Consider the following 23,539-nt stretch of genomic DNA (forward strand, 5'->3'; position numbering starts at 1 on the left):
TATGGAGGCCCAGGATGCTTCGATAGCGGCCTTAAGCTCATCCAGAGTGTTGGGTCTTGTGTCTCTCAACTTTCTCTTCCCAATATCCCACAGATTCTCTATGGGGTTCAGGTCAGGAGAGTTGGCAGGCCAATTGAGCACAGTAATACCATGGTCAGTAAACCATTTACCAGTGGTGTTGGCACTGTGAGCAGGTGCCAGGTCGTGCTGAAAAATGAAATCTTCATCTCCATAAAGCTTTTCAGCAGATGGAAGCATGAAGTGCTCCAAAATCTCCTGATAGCTAGCTGCATTGACCCTGCCCTTGATAAAACACAGTGGACCAACACCAGCAGCTGACATGGCACCCCAGACCATCACTGACTGTAGGTACTTTACACTGGACTTCAGGCATTTTGGCATTTCCCTCTCCCCAGTCTTCCTCCAGACTCTGGCACCTTGATTGTCGAATGACATGCAACAGTCCAGTGCTGCTTCTCTGTAGCCCAGGTCAGGCGCTTCTGCCGCTGTTTCTGGTTCAAAAGTGGCTTGACCTGGGGAATGCGGCACCTGTAGCCCATTTCCTGCACACGCCTGTACACGGTGGCTCTGGATGTTTCTACTCCAGACTCAGTCCACTGCTTCCGCAGCTCCCCCAAGGTCTGGAATCGGTCCTTCTCCACAATCTTCCTCAGGGTCCGGTCACCTCTTCTCGTTGTGCAGCGTTTTCTGCCACACTTTTTCCTTCCCACAGACTTCCCACTGAGGTGCCTTGATACAGCACTCTGGGAACAGCCTATTCGTTCAGAAATTTCTTTTTGTGTCTTACCCTCTTGCTTGAGGGTGTCAATGATGGCCTTCTGGACAGCAGTCAGGTCGGCAGTCTTACCCATTATTGCGGTTTTGAGTAATGAACCAGGCTGGGAGTTTTTAAAAGCCTCAGGAATCTTTTGCAGGTGTTTAGAGTTAATTAGTTGATTCAGATGATTAGGTTAATAGCTCATTTAGAGAACCTTTTCATGATATGCAAATTTTTTTAGATAGGAATTTTGGGTTTCCATGAGCTGTATGCCAAAATCATCAATATTAAAACAATAAAAGGCTTGAACTACTTCAGTTAGTGTGTAATGAATCTAAAATATATGAAAGTCTAATGTTTATCAGTACATTACAGAAAATAATGAACTTTATCACAATATGCTATTTTTTTTAGAAGGACCTGTAGCTCCTCCACTCTCTTCTCCCAGCCAGGAACAGGCATCTGAATCTTCATCTCAACTGGTCTTGTCCATCAAGTTGGGCAGTGGCTCAAAACAACCTACTGCCTACTGCCACTCCAGGCCTTTCCCGGCTCGCTCGCAACAGGTAAACACATAAGCAGATGCAATTACAACTACATTGCCACATTTAATTCAATGGGACAGCTCCGTCCTATTCACTTCAGTAGGAAGGGGCCGTCCCATTGAAGTGAATGGGACGGCTAAGTTGTAATTACACCTCCTCACTGCTGCAGTTGCGACAATGAGCAGCTAAACAAAGAAGAGAAGGCAGCTCTGGTACGATTGCTGCTTTCTCTTCAAACAGCTGATCGGTGCATGTGCAGGGAGTCAGCCCTTGCCTATCTGATACGGATGACCTATCCTGAGGAGTTCTGAGGATAGATCATCAATATGTAACTCTTAATGAACCTCTTTATCAAAACAAAGTTCTACAATTTTAATATACATTAGGTTTCAATTCTTCGCTATTTTTGAGGCATTTGTTTGCTGTTGGTGAATGAGAAAACATTTACTTTCATAGGTAGTTTGTTACACAACTTCACATACCTTTGTAGTCTGATACTTTGTATTGTTCATTTGCTTATTAAATGCAAAATTAAACAATTTTCTTAAAAGTTTTAATTGCAAATGTTCTACTGTTGCTGTAGACTGTGCAACTCCTTCACATAGCTGTCTGTGTTGTTGCTTCCTACATACGGGTGAAACTCGAAAAATTAGGATATCATGCAAAAGTCCATTTATTTCAGTAATGCAAATGAAAAGGAATTGCATTAATGCAGCTTAAAATTTGAATTTTGTGAAAAGGTTCAATATTCTAGGCTCAACGTGTCACAGTCTAGTCAGCTAATTAATTCATACCCCCTGAGCAAAGGGGACCTGAAAAATGAGACTTTGGGGTTTCAAAGGTTGTAAGCCATAATCATCCAAATTATACCAAATAACGGCTTGAGATATCTGGCTTTGCATGTAATGAGTCTATCTCATATGTTAGTTTCACCTTTTAAGTTGCATTACTGAAATAAATGAACTTTGCAAAATATTCTAATTTTTCAAGTTTCACCTGTAGATGCCGGCTGTACAGTGCTCCTGGTTAATGACCAGCCAGGACTGACCTTACCTGTCTTCTTTACTGACAGCCTTCCGTCTCTGCTCGTCCACTCCCTCCTCTCAAAGGAGGGAGGCTTCATGCACATGACCATATGTATTTTGTCGTCTGCAACTTGCAGAGATGTAAAGTATGTAGGATACCGTCTGTGTTGCATCAGCTTTTTTTAAAGGACCCTCTTTTTGCGGTATGATCCATGTGCTTTCCACATCTGTATGTCTGTTCTGCTAAAGGATAGAATATGTCTGCATTTGATGTCAATGGGTCCACAAAAAAAATGCGCACAGCACACAGACAGCACCTATATTTTGCGGATACCACATGGATGAGGTCTAAGAGAAACTAGCAGATTGTAGTCAGGGAGGCGTAGAATCATGCAAGAAAGGTTACACAAGTCAGAACATGAGAGAAATCACAGATGAAGACAGCATTAGTGTCTGTGTGCGCAAAGGAAAGAGGAGATCACATAGGCCGTATCAGAAGGGATGCAGCAAGTACATATTGATGACCTATCTTGGCATAGGTCATCAATATCTGCTCGCTGGGGATCCAACTCCGAGCACCCCTGCCTATCAGCTGTTTGAAGCAGAGGCATAACAATATTTAAGTATGTCCCTCTCGAGATAGTAGAGAAGAAAATTGAGAGTGTGCACTGTATACCATCGCTATTTATTAGTGGAATCCCTGGGGCTGTGTGTGAGGGAGGAAGGGGTTAGCAAGAGCTGGAAGATGCAGGTGTCTGATGGTCACAAAGGATGAGTAAGCTGATGCCCACCCACAGAAACTGAAAATACAGAGTAGTGAATAAAAAAGGCTAAAAAGAAATGATTACACTGGAGAGCACTGTTTTTTTTTTCCTATTGGTTTAGTTAATATATGGCATGCATTACTCCAGATCATTTTTACTTTCTTTTTTACCATATTTTTAATCCCATAAGGCCCCATGCACACGGCCGTGTTTCACAGCCGTGTGCGGGCCGTGGAACCGCGGCCTGGATCCCTCCTGAGAGCAGGAGCGCACGGCGTCACTGGTTGCTATGACGCCGTGCGCTCCCTGCTGCCGGCACAGTACAGTAATACACTGGTATAGATCATACCAGTGTATTACTGTATTGCGGCGGCAGCAGGGAGCGCACGGCGTCATAGCAACCAGTGACGCCGTGCGCTCCTGCTCTCAGGAGGGATCCAGGCCGCGGTTCCACGGCCCGCACACGGCCATGAACAACGGCCGTGTGCATGGGGCCTAAGACAAATTTTTCCTCCCAGCGTCTTATGGGGCGAATACCAATGAGCGCTTCTATTATTGAAGCACTCATTAGTACTAGAGGATCAGGAAGCGGTGAATGCTCTGTACTCACCACTCCCTGGTGCTTGGCTGTTGGCTGTGCAGTGAACCTCACGCTGTGCGCGCTGGTTCACAGCACAGCCGGCAGCAGCAGGAAGAAGATGACGCTGAAGGTGAGGAGCAGCGGCGTCCGGAGAGGTGTTTTTTATTTATTTTAAGTTCTCTGTGGCTGGGGGCTGATGAGAGGCATGGGGGCTGATATGGAGGCTAATGAGATATGTGGGGGCTGATGAGAGGCATGGGGGGCTCATATGGGGGCTGAAGAGAGGCATGGAGGCTCATATGGGGGCTGATGAGAGGCATAGGGGCTGATATGGGGGCTAATGAGAGGCATAGGGGCTGATGAGAGGCATGGAGGCTGAAGAGAAGCATGGGGCTGATGAGAGGCATATGGGGGCTGATGAGAGTCATGGGGCTCTTATCTGGGGTCTGATTGGGGTCATTCACATTTAGGTCTGAGCTGAGGTCTGATCTGAGGTCTTATTAACATTGGTGGTCTGATTGGGGCTGTGAGCTGAGGTCTGATTAACATTGGGGGTCTGATTGGGGCTGTGAGCTGAGGTCTGATTAACATTGGGGGTCTGATTGGTGGTCTGACTTAAGGTCTAATGAAAAATATTTTTTTCTTATTGTCCTTCTCTAAAACCTGAGTGTGTCTTATGGGCCGATGCATCTTATAGGGAGAAAAATACGGTAATTCATGGAATAACCCATTTTTGGCAAATAAAAAAAGCAGCTAAACATCTGTTACATAATCTTGTTGGATGCAAAATTGATCAGGATTGTTATGGGAATAACAAAAATAGCTTAAAGATCGTAGGATGTCCAAGATAAAACTAAGGGCAATGTACTGGGAGACCACTGGGACCCCTTCATTGTAGTGACTTCCAAACAACTTGTCAGAAAGTTTATTAATTTCATCTTGAGGCTATATATTGAAATATGTGATATTCACCCTCTTTGAACTGTATTAAGCATGCAGGTTTGCTCCACAATGTTCATTAACTAATTGTGTGGAATATCTGCATGACTTGATGTAATCTATTAGCCTTTTTTGTGGTTTCAGTTATAGCTGAATGATTATTCCATTTCTATCTCTTTGCATTATGATTGCTTGTTTGCTTACTTTCAGTCCCATGACTATGAATCATAATGATAGTTTCAGGTATTTACTGCGTGTAATTTCCTCTTTTCAACACAAATGAACAGTGTCTATAACTTGATACTATATCTGGATAATGTGCTAAAACTGGCAAAGCAGCACACAGTTTCTAGAATCTAAGATAACATAAGATAATTGAATAAGCTATGCAGCTTCAAAACTTCAGAGGAATATAGATTCATGCATGAGGCCAATGATTGAGCAGTCATGTGAGCAACTGACGAGGCGTCATCACTTCTGGTCCGACAGGTTCCTACACCACTGAGGTGGAATGGGGGGACCTCTAGCAGGTGAATGATGCGTTATTCTTTGTTTTGTAAGCCCTTCTGCTCCCTTAGATTGTGAAAACTCCCTGACAACTGCTTTCAATACAGATCTCAATTTCAGACTCCACTGTCAAATACCAACTTAATAGCAAGGTGAATTTTTACCCTTTTTTTTGCCATACAAAGAAAAGGAAAAAAAAATTTTTTAGGTGCTTCCCGCTCTAACAAATGGCAGCCATTACAGTGACAGGTGGACCATTTTCGTCAGACTCTGAATGACATATAAATCGATTAGGGTCCATTCACACGTCCGTTTTTTCTTTCCTGATCTGTTCCGTTTTTTCAGGAACAGATCAGGACCAGATCTGGACCCATTCATTTTCAATGGGTCCTGGAAAAAATCGGACAGCACAATGTGTGCTGTCCGTTTCCGTTGTTCCGTTCCGCATGTCCGTTTAAATATAAAACATGTCCTATTCTTGTCCTGAAAAATCGGATCCTGGTACAATACAAAGTCAATGGATCCGCAAAAAACGGATGACATTCGGATGTCATTCCGTATGTCATCCGTTTTTTGCGGATTCCGTTCCTGGAAACACATAACAAATTTTTTTTTTTTTTTTTTTTTCAATTTTTTTTCAAAGAAATCCAAACAACTTTATTTGATTATTGAACTTTATACATGTTTCCGTTTTTTGCGGATCCGCAAAAAACGGATGACATACGGATGACATATGGAAACATTTTCAGGAACAACGGATCCGCAAAAAACGGACCGTTTTTCAGGATGAAAAAAAACAGGACGTGTGAATGGACCCTTAGTGTGTAATTAGCCTACTGCTACTTGTCTTCCTCTTTTGCCGGCCTGCCTGGGTGTAATAATACAGAATAAAAGTGACAGTAACTGGTTAGCTAGACATATGGACATGATCCCTAAAACATTATACCTTTTTTTTTTCTTTGGATATTATTTTCTGGATATTTTAGAGGTTATTTAATAAAATATTAGTTTTAAGGAACATGCCCATATGTTTAGCTAATTTGAGATTTGAAAAATATGACTGGCTCTCAACTATTTACTTATTTACCAAAAATCTATTAATATACACATAAAAATATTAAATATATCCCTATTTGGTATAAAACCCAATTTCCTTTCTAATAGAATGACCCAGATCCCTCAAGCGGCACTCTCGCATGAAAAATAAAATTCAATGGTAAAAAAAGAAATTAAATGAATTAAAATTAAAAATAATAGCCTGAAAAATATTCGGACATATTTTTGGACGGCGTTTCAGTTGTAAACAATAGTAGATTTTGTTTCATATTGATGTAATAGACACTTTAGACGCGACTCGCCCCACAGGACCTATGCGTTATTTGCTGCTGTGTCTGTATTAGGCGCTTCTTGTAGCGACAGGATTCGTATTTGTCCCACGTTTCAAATATACAGTGTCCATATTTTGAATTATAGCTGACACTCCTTATGGCGTTAAATCCATATAAACTGTGTTAGCAGCTACTAGAGCGTGCACACGTTTATATTGTTGTGCTGCAATGTTCACATTATAACCGGACAAATTTGTATTACTCACGGCCGCGAGATATCTTCTGAAGTTGCGGCTTATGTAATCAGCTGCCGGCTGTGCCTTCCCCGGCTAGACTCGCTCTGCTCCTAGCTTTATTCACAATGTGTTCGCCGCTACTTCAGGTCTCCTTGCACGAAGACTAAGGAATTCCCAGAACGCCAGATATCGATCAATCGTTATGTTGATAACTTCCTTATAAGTCGCCGTCCACACTGTCTTCGTGTCAACCTTCACCAGACGCATTTTGGAACTACTGTGTTCCTTCCTCAGTGGTGTAAAATCAAATGAATATAAAATCTGGGATCTCATGATGAGTTCTTTCAAACTCTTTTGCCTAGGGTCAAATCCAGTAACTAGTTTGGATCATTCCACTCACGATGGTACATTTAATATGTGTTTGTTCCATAGCACATTCACATTCAATCATTTATCTCTCGCATGGTCTGTACAATAAATGGGGTTATATATTATTAAAAAATTTGCATACATTTAAAATAATTTTATCAATTTTAATGACTACGTTACACAGCTGTATGTTATATCTTTAATGTTGTGATAGCCCGCACTTTTAACCCTGATTATTAATAGTGCCGCCCTCCGGTGTGGACGTATCAAGCATATATTTGTAAATAATAGTATTTTTGCTCCTTTAATCATATTAATGAACTTCAATCCACATGGTGCGCCCTATATCAATGACTGCCTCTCACGCGGTCCATGGGGTAATGCAATACCGCGCCTTGGTGCAGCCTTCCACGTCCACATGCAATGATGTTTTACCTTTTTGCATCATTCACACGGTGCGTTTTATGTAAAGAACGGCCGCCAGCCTAATCCGTGAACTAAATGCAATGGTTATGACTCGAGGGCACATGTTTAATAGTGATATATTGAAGTGGCAGCTTCACTCCGAATTGCCCAGCCGTCTGTCCAACACAGCATCAAATGACGCATAGGTCCTGTGGGGCGAGTCGCGGCTAAAGTGTCTATTACATCAATACGAAACAAAATCTACTATTGTTTACAACTGAAACGCCGTCCAAAAATATGTCTGAATATTTTTCAGCCTATTATTTTTTTAAAAAAAATTAAAAATGTATTCATTTAATTTCTTTTTTTTAACAATACCATTCACTCACAGCGTCTCGTCAATTCTCATTTTGCTCAAACGATATAATCATTTAGATCCTATACAGAAGTCAGTATAAACATCGCCCTAAAAATGGCCTGATAACCAAAATAAATATACATACAAAGATGATGAATGAATATATATATATACATATATATTTAATACTATGTTTTATTATTTATAACTGAGGGGTGAACATTGGACCGGGCTCCACTAAGGGTACTTTCACACTAGCGTTTTTCTTTTCCGGCATAGAGTTCCGTCACAGGGGCTCTATACCGGAAAATAACTGATCAGGCATATCCCCATGCATTCTGAATGGAGAGTAATCCGTTCAGTTTGCATCAGGATGTCTTCAGTTCAGTCGTTTTGACTGATCAGGCAAAAGAGAAAACCGTAGCATGCTACGGTTTTTTCTCCGGCGAAAAAAACTGAAGACATGCCTGAACGCCGGATCCGGCATTTTTTCCCATAGGAATGTATTAGCGCCGGATCCGGCATTCAGAATACCGGAATGCCGGATCCGTCGTTCCGGCATGCGCATGCGCAGATCGGTAAAAATGCGAAAAATGTACAAGACGGATCCGTCGGTCCGCATGACAAGCGGAGAGACGGATCCGTCCTTGCAATGCATTTGTGAGACGGATCCGCATCCGGATCCGTCTCACAAATGCTTTCAGGCAGCAGCAGATCGGCGGATCCGGCGGCCAGTTCCGACGACGGAACTGCCCGCCGGATCACACTGCCGCAAGTGTGAAAGTAGCCTAAAGCTGGTGAGCATCCTCAAACTAGTAATTTTTATCTAATTTGAGATTTGCATGACTCACATGATATATCACTGAGCACCACCTTTTACTTTGGAATTGACAGTAACTAGTACCTGTTCTTTTCTCTCACAACATTGGAATTTGCAGAATTGTGTCCCATACATCTCTAAAGCTTACTAACGGGTGTGATAAGATGTGTCCTGCTAAAAAAGGACCTACAGTATCACCAATCCTGACATTCTGTTTTACTCAATAATAAGGATTCTAGAGAAATCTAATCTTACGGCTCTCTGCTGTTCCAACCAGATCTTCAAGCACCTTGAATGTCAAAGACTCTGCTCTATTGCTTGGATGCACTCAGCTCACTTATTGACCTCAAACCTGTGCTGCCTTTCTCACCTCTGGCTTGGCCACAAACAGAGAACTTCTGCCAGCCCTGACCTTGGCCTCCATTATCTTCCTTCCTATCTATCCTGGAAGCTTTGACCTGTGAGCTCTAAACAGACGAGTCTATGACTCATCTATGTGTTCAAGGTTCTCATTAGGTTCAATGCCCTAGAAAAGCTAGAGCTATTTTTTTCCTAGCAGTTCCTAACCTATGACTGACTTATTTTTGAGGGTAGAATTTCCTGTAAATGATGGCAAGAAATAGCAAGCTTTATCGTGACAAGAGCCCCAGAACACGCTAGCTCATTTCTTTAGTTTTTCAGTTATGTTTATATTAAACTGATTATAAATTCTCTTCCAGTTTATGTTTTTTTGAATTTGGCTGAAGTGTGTGAAGTACATAGCTATTGGGCTCTTGCTAATCCTCCCATGGCTTATTAAAGGGAACCTGTCACCAGCGACCTACCTATCCAACTGTTTGCATAGAAACATAGCTGTTGTTCCCTTGATTATAACGCCGTTTTTTCTTTATTGACCTGAGGCTTCATTCCCGAGTTATGATACTTTTATATAATATGCAAATTAGGCCTTTGGTACAATAAGGGCTTCACCATTGCTCTTGTTGCACCCAAGCTCTACTCCTTTCTGTAACTAGCCCCTCCCTCGCTGCTTTGTCACTGCAAAGCCATGTCAATCAAAGCAGCGAGGGAGGGAATGACCACAGAAATGGGTAGAGCTTGGGAGTAACAAGAACAACGTTGATGCCCTCATTGCACCAAAGGCCAAATTTGCATATTAATAAAAAGTATCATAACGGAGCCTCAGATCAAAAAAAGAAATACAGAGCTTTAATCAGGTGAACTACAGCTATGTGTTTGTGTAAACAGTTGGATAGGAAGGTTGCTGGTGACAGGTTCCCTTTAAAGGTGAAATCCAAGGGTGCCTTTACAGGTGGCAGAAAAATCTGCACTAGAATCGATAGCTGCATATTTTTAGGTTCACGTGGATTTTGGTGTAGATTTCATTGTGGATTATGAATCCCCAACTGAAATCTATGGAGAAAGTAAGCTTTGCAACCGGTTTTCTGCAGCGGAACACAGATGCAAAGATTTTTGGAGTAGACATTTAAACTTTATAAGAATACATGGAGAACCATTTATGATGCAGATTCTCCCGCAAATGTACTCTGCAACGTGTTACAGTACAGTTTACTTGTACATAATTACTCAATAGTGGCCTCTTTCACTACTTTAGTATATATATAACGCTATATACAAAGGAGAGATGAGGAATGAAAGTGGACAAAAATCTAAAGACTTCTGCAAGCATGAACCATACCAATTCACAGAAACCCCACTCCTGGTCTATTGCCCATAAATAATATTATCGAGAATTATTTTTCAGCAGGTCTAAAATATCTGTGGAACAAAGAGGTTTCATTTGCTTGGTTAAAAGCAATTGGACTCGGATGTTTGACATCTTAAAGACTATAACCTACCAATTCAAAAGCTGCTGACCAAGTTGTGCAAAATCAGGCTGTCTCTGGCATCATCTTTGTAATACGAGTGAAGATTAACATGTTAAGATGTCATTGATAAAATGGTTAAATCGCTAAACATGCAGAAATCCATATTTTTTTTTATAAAATACATGATTAAATGTGTGATTTAGGCACCCTGCACATAAAAAAGGCAGCCATGCAGAAATCAAAAGTACATCACAAATAGAACAAAGTGTTATACTGTAGTTCTATGGTCTTAAGTGGTCCCTGCTGGAGTAACGTGGTATTGCAGTTATATTCTGCGTAATCATCCATCTTCAACTTTTGCCAAGTACTGAACTAATATTTGCTACTCCTTGTCCTAAACAATAAACTACATTTTATTGCAAATTCTGCCTTTAGCAGATATGATGTTAAGTCACTCCTCGTGGTAGTGCAGCTACCCAAAAATAACATACTACTATGGGCCTTTATTATGGCAACAATAATTTGTTCATTATTTTGGCTGCATTCATTACCAGAGCTATTTGTCTATCATCGGTGATATTATCACCGATCTTTCTGGATCCTGAGTGCATTAGCTAGTGCTTGGATCTTCCACCGAGCTACAATACTGAACTACAGTAGCACAAACAGAACTTGATTTGGTGAAGAGGTGGATTTTACAGTCTGCTCATTAGTCTGTTATCCTTAGCAGCGACACAAGCATTATTCAAAAACAGAGATACTTTGACAAGTGGTCAATTCTAACTCCAGATCTAAATCTGGGTCATGGTTAATTCTAAACCCAGATCTAAAGCTTATCAATATGCATAAGTGTAACTGACAGGGTAGTGTTTAATCGTCGCTCTGTCCTCTGCACACATGTGCCGGCTTCCTGTGTGTGAATTAGGGCTTGTAACTCTGTCTTCAGCACTGCTAGAGTTAATAATATTTTCCTGCTTTGTGAGCTGCTGCATGGCTGTGTCCAATTGCTAATCATCTGCTCCTATATACATGCCTGTTTCCTTCAGTCCTTGCCTGAGCAATTTGTCTCTGCAGATCTTGCTAGGTCTCTTTAGTTAGTGAGAGCCTGTTATAGAGCTAGTATCCATTTCTCTGACTCCTGGTTCCTAACCTGTTCACTGTACTGTTCCTGTGCCGCCTGGCATGACCATTGGATTGTTTCACATTTTCTGCTAGCCCTGACCTCTGCATGTTTTCTTACTGCATGTAATCTCTGTTCCCTCAGTGCCACACACCGGTGCTTCTTATCCACATAGATCAGCAGCCAAGCATACATGGACTATTCCAATAGGTAGCGACCTAGTGGCTCCTCTGCAGCAAAGTCCAGATCCCTGTTTAGGGGTAAAAGGGTGAATACCAGAGGACTGCCAGGATAACAACCTTAAGTCTATCCCAAAGTCTAACCAGTTGGTTGGCACATTGGTTCCCCAACCATTGTCTGTAACTGTTTGCTCAGACCATGGACATGGATCCTTCTGACGCAACTCATATGACCTTACCCGAAGTATGCCAAGAGCTGGCTCAAAAGAGTGACTGCTATGAACGACTGCTGGATTTTGTACACAACATGTCTATCCGCCTGAAGGTTTTGACTGATGCTGCAACTTCACCTCCATTCTTGTCTGCTGGAGGGTACAGTCTATGTCTATCGCTACCTTCATGCTATGATAGAAATCCCAGGTTGTGTTGTCTTTTCCTAAACCAGTGTAAAATTAATTTTGCACTACAACCAAGGTAGCCTATGTGATTTCGCTCCTGTCTGGTGAGGTCCTTACCTGGGCTAATCCGTCATGGGAGGAATTTGGACTGGTAATCTGAATGAGTTCCTATCCACTTTCGGCAGAGTCTTTGAAGAACATACTTCTTTTACCGCCTCCTCAGTTTTGCAACTTTGTCAGGGTGATCTGTTTGTCAGGCAATATGCCACGCAATTCCGTACCCTGTTCTCTGGGGTGATCAGTAACAATGAGGCTTTAGGAGGGCCTTTCAGCTCATACATAAGAATGAACTGATGGGTCGTGAGGTCTGGCTACCCTGGAGGGTTTACTCTCTCTTGCTACCCACATTGATCTCCGGTTCCAGAAATAGTTCCATGAGACAGAAGCTCCACTGTTAGAGCCTTCTTTCCAGAGATCTCTGATTCCTTCTTCTTTGCCTGCACCAGAATCCAAGTGGATAGACTCAAATTGTCTGAGGAGCTATGTCCAGACTTGTTCTCACAATGCGAGACTAGGAACCATAGAAGATATTGCACTTTGTCTTTCGGTGCTACATGGTTTACCGTCCAGGCCTTCCTAGACTCTGGTTCAGCAGCAAGCTTACACAATCATTGTCCATAACAGGTGGAAAACACAGCAGCTGCAATGGGGCGCAACAACTAAAAGGGGCCAATTCCCCAAAGACGATGTTAGTGATAACTATGGAAGGTGATGTGGGAAATTAAATGCAGTTTTGTTTTACTATGGAGTCCCATGGTTACCCCTGTTATGTGTATTATCACTTCTCTGTGTCAATACTTTTTGCTTCTTCTGCTCTGTGACTATGTCATTACTGTACCCGGTATCATCATGTGTGTTTATCTGTATGTGATGCCATTCTAGGTATTTCGTATGCTATGAAGTAACAGATACATGGTGACTTTAAAGGGATTATCCAGTTATTTATTTAATGTTATCTTGCTCACAGTGCTCTCAGGCTGCCTGACAGCGCAGGCACAACTCCCGTACATTGTGGGTTAAAACCAGGCTAGGATCATGTGTCCTATGTACGGCACGTGATCCCAGAGGCGCTTACAAAATAGTTAGACTGGGTGGCGCAGCGCTTGCCTGGTAAGATAAAAAAAAATTCTCATAAGAAATTTGGATGAGTTGTACATACGGAATGTGATCATAGCCTGGGTTCAAGCCACAATGTATGGGGGTTGCACCTATGCATCAGGCAACCTCGGTCACTGTGAGCTGTCTTCCCCCAAGGCTGCCTAACTGCGCACGTGCCTAATGTACAACACGTGATCCTGGAGGTGCCCACAACATAATTAGACCAGGGAGTGCAGCACTCGGCAATAAGTTAAAGAAGACTCACCACATAACCGGATAACCTATTTGTGTGCATTATCCCTGTAATGTTACATAAATGTATAATTTATGTGCTGGAACATCGATTAATAAATTATCCCTGTACAACAACATCACAGTGTTTATTGTCTCTGTATTGTGAGATCACAGTGTTTAACATCCATGGACAATGACATCACAGTGTTTATTGTTTCTGTACTGTGACATCACTGTGTTTAATATCCCTTTACAATGACACAACAGTTTTGGGTTGTCCTGCCTTGGAGCCAACAACCTTTGGGGTTCTAACCAGTGCCCCTGAACTTAAAAACCCCCACTCAACTGTCCACAGTCCTGCCACTTCTCTGTTCCTATCCACTTCCCTTCCCCACAGGACCAGGATACAGTTTGGTCCTGTGACCACTGCGGCCAGTCACAAGCCTCAGAAGTCACAGCAGTTTTAATGGTAAATCACGTTCAAGGCGCTGTGACCGCTGGGGCATGTGGGGACAGGAAGCGTCCGGGAATGAGCAGTGGTGGAACGGACAGCTGAATGGGATGTTTATGTTGAAGGACACGGGCATGTCCCAACTTTTGGAAATTACTGCAAATGTGCAAGACCATTTCCTCTGAAGTTGTTGAGCAATGGAAATGTTAAAAAAAGATTCCTATGTACATAGATGTAAATATTAATATGTAATAACCTACTATATTAATTACCATCACATTGCATATGTATACCTTGTTCGTAGCCTATCGCCAATCGAGCTGGTCCAGTTTCTAAGAAGACCAAATACTGGGCTTTCCTCATATTGCCTTGTGTACTGTGCGATGAGTTCTCGAACTACCACCTGAAAGACAAAGTTTTTCACTAAAGTTTATTGTGTGTTCATAGAGTTCACAGAGTTGAGAAACGCATCAATTATTGCTCTAAAAAGGCAAACAAAAGGTTTCAAAAACGAAATGCACAAATAGTGGTATGCTTTTTTTCATTTCAAAAGGGTTACTGTAAAAAACTAATTTATATAAAGTAGGTCTGAACACTACTATTTCATTATGAGATAACAGAAGGTAGATAACGTCTTCAAACCAAAGGTAAGGCCTATAAATGAAATTTACCAGCTGGCATAGTGAAAGACTCTCATCTACAACTTCAGAAAGAGTCCACCTTCACTGCATTCTGACTATAAGTAGTAACACTTTCTACCTCAGGCTTTTTTTTAACTTATAAACCAAGATCTTTGTCAAGCTTTCAGCTGACAAGATGTAAGAACTATGAGGTGCCAGTAATAAAATATTTTTCTCCACCACCGGTTACATCAGTCAAAGATTAGGACAATTATCAGGAAAAAAAGCTTGTACCTGATAATTACCTTTGTATGAAGGTGCAGCCAATCACCAGATAAATAAGCAAAGTGCTAGTCTATCTGTGATTGCATCTTTCATGTGGTAGCCAAAATCAACCATGTATAAACAGGAGATGTACTGCCAAAAACATGCAACATGAATGGGGGAAAAACCATCGTAATATCATTTACCCCCTTTTCAGTTTGTGTCGGGCCATGTGAACGGTACTTTAAAGGGAGTCTGTCACCAGGAAATTCTGTTAAACCAGGCACAATAATCTTTAGGGCTAACTCTGCTGAATGCAATCATACCTGTAACTTAGTAATCCATTACTTCATTCTGGAGAAAAAGTAGTTTTAATCCTGATGCAAATGAGGCGTTAAGTGCACTAAGGCCAGGCCCAAGCCACTCTGCAGCCCCTTGCTTGTCTTTCTAATTGGCAGAGCCAGGAGAGATAACCATGCAAGAACCTGGCCCTGTCAATCAATGGGACAACCCAGGCGGAGCAAGGGGGCACAGAATGGCTTGGGTCTGCCCTTGGTGCACTTAACTTCTAATTTGCATATGGATTTAAAGTACTTTTTCCCCAAAGTGAATTAATAGATCACCAAGTGAAGGCTAGCTCTACAAAGCATTGTGTCTGACTTAAAGGGGTTGTGCAGTGATTTATATCAATAACTTATCCTCAAGATAGGTTATCAATATGTGATCGGCAGGAGTCCGATACCCTGCACCCCCGCCAATCAGCTGTTTGATGAGGAGGTGGCGCTCATACACAGTGGGGTAGTGCAATTACAAATACTTGCTCCATTCAAGTGAATGCAGCCAGTACTTGTCATTAGACTGCACTTCCGAGACAAAGTGCAGTGCAATGAACAGGAATCACCGTCTCTACTTCAAAAGGCTAATCGGGTGTCGGACTCCCGCCGATCAGATATTGATGACCTATCCTAAGGGTTAGTCATCAATATAAATTGCTGCACAACCCCTTTAATGGTGAATTTCTGGGTGACAGAATCCCTTTAAATAAGCGTTGATCAACTTGGTCAATCAGTGCTCCACGTGTAGGAGGAGCCTTAGATCTAATCTGGCTCCTGATAATTATCTGTTACTTGTTACATGTCTCTTTCCTGACTCTTCCAGAATGGCAGATATAATTGGTTCTCACAGGAGATCTGCTGCTCCCAAAGGAGTCTTGCAGTGGTTTATTCCCCTCTCCCCATTGAAATAAACATGCACGTTCAGCCATTTACATTAAATGTCCTACTGGTTGTGATAAACTGGCTATTATGTGCATCATCGAGGAAGATGCTAAAAAATTTCCTTACCCTCTGTTTTTCGTGGGACACAATCTTACAATTAATCTACATGAAAACTTTAAAGTGGTACTGTATTTGAACAAACTTTTGATATGTTGTAGGTAAATATCAAAAGTTTAGATTGGTGGGGGTCTAAGTGCTGAGACTCCCACCGATTTCTAAAATCAGGGGAGAGAAGCACATGCATACTGCACGCTCTCTGCTGCCTGACAGGAAGTGATAGGCCTGTCTCGTGCAGCAAGGAGAGAGCGTGCGATATGCGCTTGCTTCTCGTCCCTCGTATTAGAGATCAGTGGGGGTCTCAGCACTCATCATAAAAATTTGTTCAAAGTACAGACAAACTTTAATTCGTTCTGTAAATACATTGCATTATCTATCTTGCATTAACTATTCCGTTGGCTGCATCACTGATACATCTGAATATGCATGAGTTGTTAAATGGGTTTTCCCACAATCATAATATATCACCAATTCACAGGGTCTCCATTAATTGCTAGTACAGGGGTCCCAAGGTCCCCGTTCCCCTGGCTGTTTTTGTAGCACCCATGGAGTGTTATGGAGTTGCAGTGGGCATGGTTAGCTGCCAATCTATACATTTGCCTACTCACCACAGTGACGCTGTAGTGACCAGTGGGTGTCCTAAAGGTGGGGCCTCTGGCCATCTAGCAGATTACCAATGTTGCAGAACTGGTGATTTGCACTGGTAATATGCATTCTGGGAAGCTTCACATTACCACGAGACACTGTACAGTAATTGGATGTAGCTGAGCTAAACTGTTAGAAGTTACAACATGTATGTAATCTGTTTCCAATAAGCCCCGCAGCATTGTAAATGTATAATAGGAAACAAAACTGCGTTCCACCTGACGTAAAAAACTATAAACAGCACAGAAAGTTTTTTGTTATATTGTGGGCAGTGTATATAATCCATAAGAGCACTATTGGACTTACTGCTAGTTTCAGGAGTGGTAAGTAGGTTATAATATGCGTCATCATCTTAAAGAGACCAATAAACTAGAACAATGACACTATCATTTTCAAAGGTGTGTGTAAAGTCTGTACTACACTGCCCAATGTTCGGGCAGAGAGAACGGCAATGGCGGATAACTGATCCAAAGCGCTAGTTTGCATCAACCTGATTACACATTCTGAACACGAGGAACTATTGATACCTCAGTCATTCCTTCCATTCAGTCCTGTTTATTATCTGCTGGAGGTGTGCCGGAGGATTACACGGGAAGATGTGCTGCTGATAATCATAAAAATCATTCCTCCTGATGAAAGATTGGTTGCTATGGGCAACTAAGCCAGTTCTACTTTACACCAGTTTGATAAATTACCCCATAAATAAACTGTTGTGGCAAACTTAATCCTGAAAGAGGTTGTTTCATTTCAGCAAATTACATTCATCACATAGACATTTATCATGTAGATAATAAACAAAGTTTTCAGTGGTTATGGTCTCCGCTGCAGATCATATATGAGGTGGCTGAGATAGGAGCTGCTGCGTATGCGTGCTCCCGCGGTCACGGCCACCAGTGAGGCCGGCACTTTTTCCTATGGTGCGCAAGCCTGACCACCACTTATGAACTGAAGGGTGGCCTGCTGGTATCAGATGCATTACAGTTTTTATGAGGTGCAAGTCCATGCGATGGAGAAGTGATTTCTGGAGGTTGCAAAAACTCCCAAAATTTGTAGCAAAATTTTTCACAAGTGGTGAATGCTCAAAACTTTGCGATTAGTTGATGCCAGTTTGATAAATGTTTCCAACTAATAAAAAAAAGTTGAGACCAGAAACAAAGAAAAAAAAACTGAATATTGTGTTTTCATTCATCTTTTGTGATTTTGAGTGGAACGTACATTGTCTCATCTGGAAACAGTGAAAGTGTTTTCAGAATACCTTCGGTGCTCTCATCTGGAAACAGTGACAGAATTTGTAGACTACTACAGTACATCCATTCACAGTTGTATCGAAGATGAGAACCGCAGGCTTTTATAAAAGAAATGTATGCAAATATAAAAGTAGACTGATAGACAATTGAAAAAATTAGAGATTACTTACTGACACCAACGACGTGGACTTCACATAGATATATCTTTGAACACACAGCTATCTATTGGATTTAATTCAAGTTTAAGAAAGAAAAATCCTGCCTGATCTCACTGGCAAACAACAGATCCATGGATCAGCATTGTAGATTACTACTCGTAGCTTTGTGTACGGTGGTCCCGTAACATACAATAGTAAATGTATCTGCCACAACCATTGTATGTTGAAAGTATTGAAACCACAACTCAATGAAAAAAAAAGTTAATGGCTCCAAACTGGAATAAGGCTCCAAAATGTCAACTTTTTTCTTTCCTCCCAAAAGAAAGATTGGAAAAAATAAGGACATATAGCAGTCAAAAAGAGCTATAAATAGTTACATAGCTAATACAGTTGATAAAAGACATGGCCATCAAGTTCAACCACAGCACAAGTTGAATGTGCACAGCTCTAGTTTCAAACTGGGTTTAGAACAATTTCCAAGACGAGTGTTATAGGCAGTGGGTTAGCTAAGAAGAAATACTGGCCAAAGCAGTAGTGTTCAATTTAGCCTGGTAGCTCTGGGTAAGTAGCTGCAGTAACCCTGGGGAATAGTGAGAGGCTCAGGGTGGAATTAGTGGACCATCCGATCTGTTAGAGCCCCTGTGACCAGGGGCTTATGTAGAGGGCTTATGGAGCCCAAATGGATGGTCTTTGTCAGCCTCTATGTCCTTGGTTGCTAGGAGCTATAAGGTAGGTATTGGCAAAGCTGCCTAAAGTCTCTGAGCTGTGTATCAGTTGAGGTTCCATGTGAGCTGACATCCAACACCAACTGAGGCCCATGTTTTAGCTGTGTACTAGGTCTCAGATAGGCTGCCACCCACTTACAGCTGAATGACAAGGATTGTGTGAGAGGGCCCCTCAATGCAGCAAAGAGCTAGCATAGATGGTGGCTGTTAAGTCACTGACTGGTAGCGTCTCATCAGGACCAGAGATTCAAAGTGCACTATTGAAGGCACCTGTGAGTGATGATGAATCCAGCTGTGGCTGTTCTGATCCGCATGGGCCTCCGGTTTATGCTTTGATCCTGATTCCGTTGTTCTTGATTCTGTGTCTTTGGTCTGGTCTTATGATCTTGTTTCATGTCTATTTAGTATGGTTGGGTTTCAACTGTGTGAATAGGTCCCTGCAGCTCTTACTGCGGGTGCTTGGACTAGGTCCCTACACTTAGCCAGCATACAGACTGTCAACCATTTGGGGGCTGTCATTTAGGACAGATTATCCAAGTACGTAGGGACAGTGGTTGGGTGGATATTAGGTTTGCACTGTTCCCCACTGTATGTCCTGTTTGATTCTGATCATGTTTATGTCTTGTACCATTGTTGAATAAACCGTTATTATTTTACTTTTCCATGTCCTGAATTCTTGTCTGAGTACACTTGTGATACATTCAATGGTTACCCTTAACCCCTGAATGTGGCAGGGACATGGGGCACTGAATGCAACTTGCAGCCCTGGGATGGAGTTATGGTCCACATCTGGAGTCTAATATAGTGTGGTGAGATGACCTCTGCTTTGAGGGTCTGTTCATAATGGTGTACAGAAAAACATAGACACCACTTGATGGCAACTGTTTTCTGAAAACATTTTTTGTTACAAGCAGCACAACTTATACCCTTTTTCTACATCACATTACTGTACAGTACCTGTTGAGACTACACCTCACACAATGCACAGCAGCAATTTGAAATATGTGCTGTGCTCTGAAAAACTACAATGATCCTGTGTAAGTGCCACTGTATTTTTGACCACCGGGTATTGATTATATATACAGACCAGAGAATATAGTTTTTTTACGGTTGTGAGTCCTTCAGGTGCTTTTGTGCAAGCTTTACATTGTCTTTTACTGTGAAGAGGCTTCTTTCTGGCTACACTGCCATAATGCCCAGATTGTAGGAATGCTGCAGTGATTGACCATCTGGAAGTTTCTCCCATCTGCATACAAGATCATACATACTCCTCACTCTGAAGTCTAATGCAGACATGCAGCATGAAGGACCGCCCCTCTGTCTTCTGTTTACATTAAGTTGGGAGACAGATGAGCCCTAGCAACGGTCTCTTAAGGGAGCAGTGGAAAGGGACAGGAGACATTAATGAAAGCTGTTATTATAAGGTAATTACAGATCTTTTAGCAATCATTGACAGACTATCTCAGGTATACAGGCCTAGCTCTAATAAACTAGCAAATAAAATAAAAATATGACAGTTATCCTTTAATTTGGAAGGGCGACCAGCTCTAGTAAGAGTCCTGGTTGTTCCAAGCTGTTGCGACACCAAAATTTTGATTCGGTTTCGACACCATAAAAAAGTATTGCGATACTGAACAGTCCTATACGATTTTTTGGGGGGACAGGGCAACAAAAAAAAGGGGGGGGGGGAATCACGCAGTTTTTATTTATTTTAATAGTTTGGACTTTTCGGACGTGGCAATATGTGATATGTTTATTTATTTATTGTTTATATATTTTATATGTAAAATTGGGAAAAGGGTTGATTTATACTTAATATTTTGGTTTTTTTTATATATTTTTTTATTACTTTTTAAAAAAATTATTTAACTATTTTCCCCCTTAGGGGATAGAACCTGGGATCTTTTAATCCCTTGTCCTATTCACCCTAATAGACCTCTATTACGGTGAATAGGACTTCACACTCTCCCTGCTGCCCTGTGCATAGTACATAAGCAGCAGGAAGATTACCATGGCAGCCAGAGCTTCAGTAGCAACCTGGCTGCCATGGCAACCAATCAGACCCCAGGATTACACTGCTGGGGCTCCGATCACAACTGCCACTGTACCACCAATGAAGAGGAGGGGAGGGGACCCTGTGGGTACTGCCACCAATGATTTTAATACTGGGTGGGTTGAGGGGGTGAGGGCGCACTGTGCCCCCAGTGATTTTGATACTGGGGGAGGGCGCACTGCACCACCAATTACTCTAATACCAGGGCGGGGGTTGGGGGCGCACTGCACCACCAATTACTCTAATACCAGGGCGGGGTTGGGGGCGCACTGCACCACCAATTACTCTAATACTAGGGCGGGGTTTGGGGGCGTACTGCGCCTCCAATTACTCGAATACTAGGGGGGGTTAAGTGCGCACTATGCCATCAATGTTTTTAATGCTGGAGACGGGAGAGGAGGGCCCACTGCGCCACCAATGATAATTAACGTCTAATTCAGATACTGGAGGCGGGTGTAGTGACAGAATCACATAGCCTGCACCCGACCTCTGTGACAGGGCACTGCGATCCACGGCAATTAACCCCTCAATTAACCCAGCTCCCTGTCACAGAGGTCGAGTGCAGGCTATGTGATTCTGCTGCCGTACCCGCCTCCTGTATCTGTATTAGACGTTCATTTTTATTGGTGGCGCAGTGTGCCCGCCCCTCCTCCGCCCCTCTGTCTTTATTGGCAGTGGCGGCACAGGGGGAGGGAGACAGCGACTCCTTCTCCCCTGTGCTGCTGAGGGAACATGAGCGTGCTCCAAGTTCTGTGATACTAGACTGCGCAGTAGTGCAGCCTAGTATCGATAAAAGGTAAATCCCGGTATCGAACCGATACCGGGAAGAAAAGTATCGCTTGGGTATCGATATTTCGATACCCGCAACAACCCTATTCCAAACTTCCTCAATTTAAGAATTGTGGAGGCCACTGTGTTCTTGTGAACTTTCAAGGCAGCAGACATCCTTGTTTTTGTACCCTTCTCCAAATCTGTGCCTGTCTCTGAGCTCTAGAAAGCTGTACAGGCAGTTCTTTTCACCTCATGGTTTGCTTTTTGCTCTGATATGCTTTGATAGCTGTAAGACCTTTTATAGAGAGGGGTGTATCCTTCTCAATCATGTCAAATTAACTGAATTTACCACAGGGGGATGCCAATGAAGATGTAGAAAAATCTTAGGGTCTGAATACTAATGTCCACGCTTCCTTTTTAATAAAGTTGCAGAAATTCCTTCCTGACAATCGTTTGCCAGTTACTTTACATCTGGTGGCATTAGAGGCAAAGCTTTCTAAGAGATTATTTGCATACCCTCTTCTTTAACCGCTACCCGACCGCCTAACGCAGGATTGCGTACTGCGGGCGGCCGGGTTATTCCTCTTTGACGCACCGGTGTGTCATCTGGCGAGACGCGAGATTTCCTGTGAACGTGCGCGCGTTCACAGGATCGGAGGTAAACTAGTCTATCTACAGCTTGCCAGCGGCGATCATTCACTGGCAGGCTGTAGATGCGATTTTTTTCAACCCTTGAAAGGTATATCAGACGCTGTTTTGTTAACAGCGTCTGATATACCTGCTACCTGGTCCTCTGGTGGTCCCTTTTGCTTGGATCGACCACCAGAGGACACAGGCAGCTCTGTAATAAGTAGCACCAAGCACCACACTACACTACACTACAGCCCCCCGTCACTTATTAACCCCTTATTAACTCCTGATCACCCCCCCCCCCGTCATTGATCACCCCCCCTGTAAGGCTCCATTCAGACGTCCGTATGTGTTTTACGGATCTGCAATACACGGACACCGGCAATGTTCTTTCCGCAATTTGCGGATCCGCACATTGCCAGAACTATATAGAAAATGCCTTTTCTTGTCCGCAATTGCGGACAAGAATAGGACATGTTCTATAGGCTCTACAAAAAACGCAGTGTTCGCCCGATCAGGCCTGATGTTGTGCGCACACTTGCGTTCAGTCCGCCCCACCGCAGTGACAGAATTATTGTTATTTTTTTTGATCACTGCAAAAACACAGTAAAATCGCTGCGGCGCTATAAAGATCACTTTTGAGGGGCATGGCGAGTTCATAGAAGATTTATTTATTTTTTTGGCACAAGTTAGCGGAAGTTTTTTTTTGTTCTTTTGTTTTTTTCTTACAAAGTCTCATATTCCACTAACTTGTGACAAAAAATAAAATCTCACATGAACTCACCATACCCCTCATGGAATCCAAATGCGTAAAATTTTTTAGACATTTATATTCCAGACTTCGTCTCACGCTTGTGGGCCCCTAAAATGCATTTCTATACTGCCATTTTTATGTTTTCCCAACCAAAACAAGGCATGGATACAAATACATTCGTAAATCTGGGCCTGTGTGCTGCTGTATGGTGCTCTGTACAGTGCCATATTAGTAAGATATTGTCATTTACATAATTGAGTCTAGGGGAGAAATGCTCAGATGCATATAGGGGTAAATTTTTTGCGGCTCGCATCCATT

The 23,539-nt window shown here is 42.4% G+C and overlaps 1 protein-coding gene across 1 annotated transcript in view; it reads right to left on the reverse strand.

The window, feature by feature from the left end:
• Positions 1 to 23,539, reverse strand: part of ACOXL (acyl-CoA oxidase like) — a 511,506-nt gene that overhangs the window by 212,825 nt on the left and 275,142 nt on the right. Inside the window, exon 14 of the mRNA XM_044289630.1 lies at positions 14,314 to 14,423. Within this exon, the coding sequence (XP_044145565.1) occupies positions 14,314 to 14,423 (110 nt within the window). The remainder of the gene's footprint in view (positions 1 to 14,313; positions 14,424 to 23,539) is intronic.

Source organism: Bufo gargarizans, chromosome 4 (genome assembly GCF_014858855.1).
Source record: "Bufo gargarizans isolate SCDJY-AF-19 chromosome 4, ASM1485885v1, whole genome shotgun sequence".
NCBI lineage: Eukaryota > Metazoa > Chordata > Amphibia > Anura > Bufonidae > Bufo > Bufo gargarizans.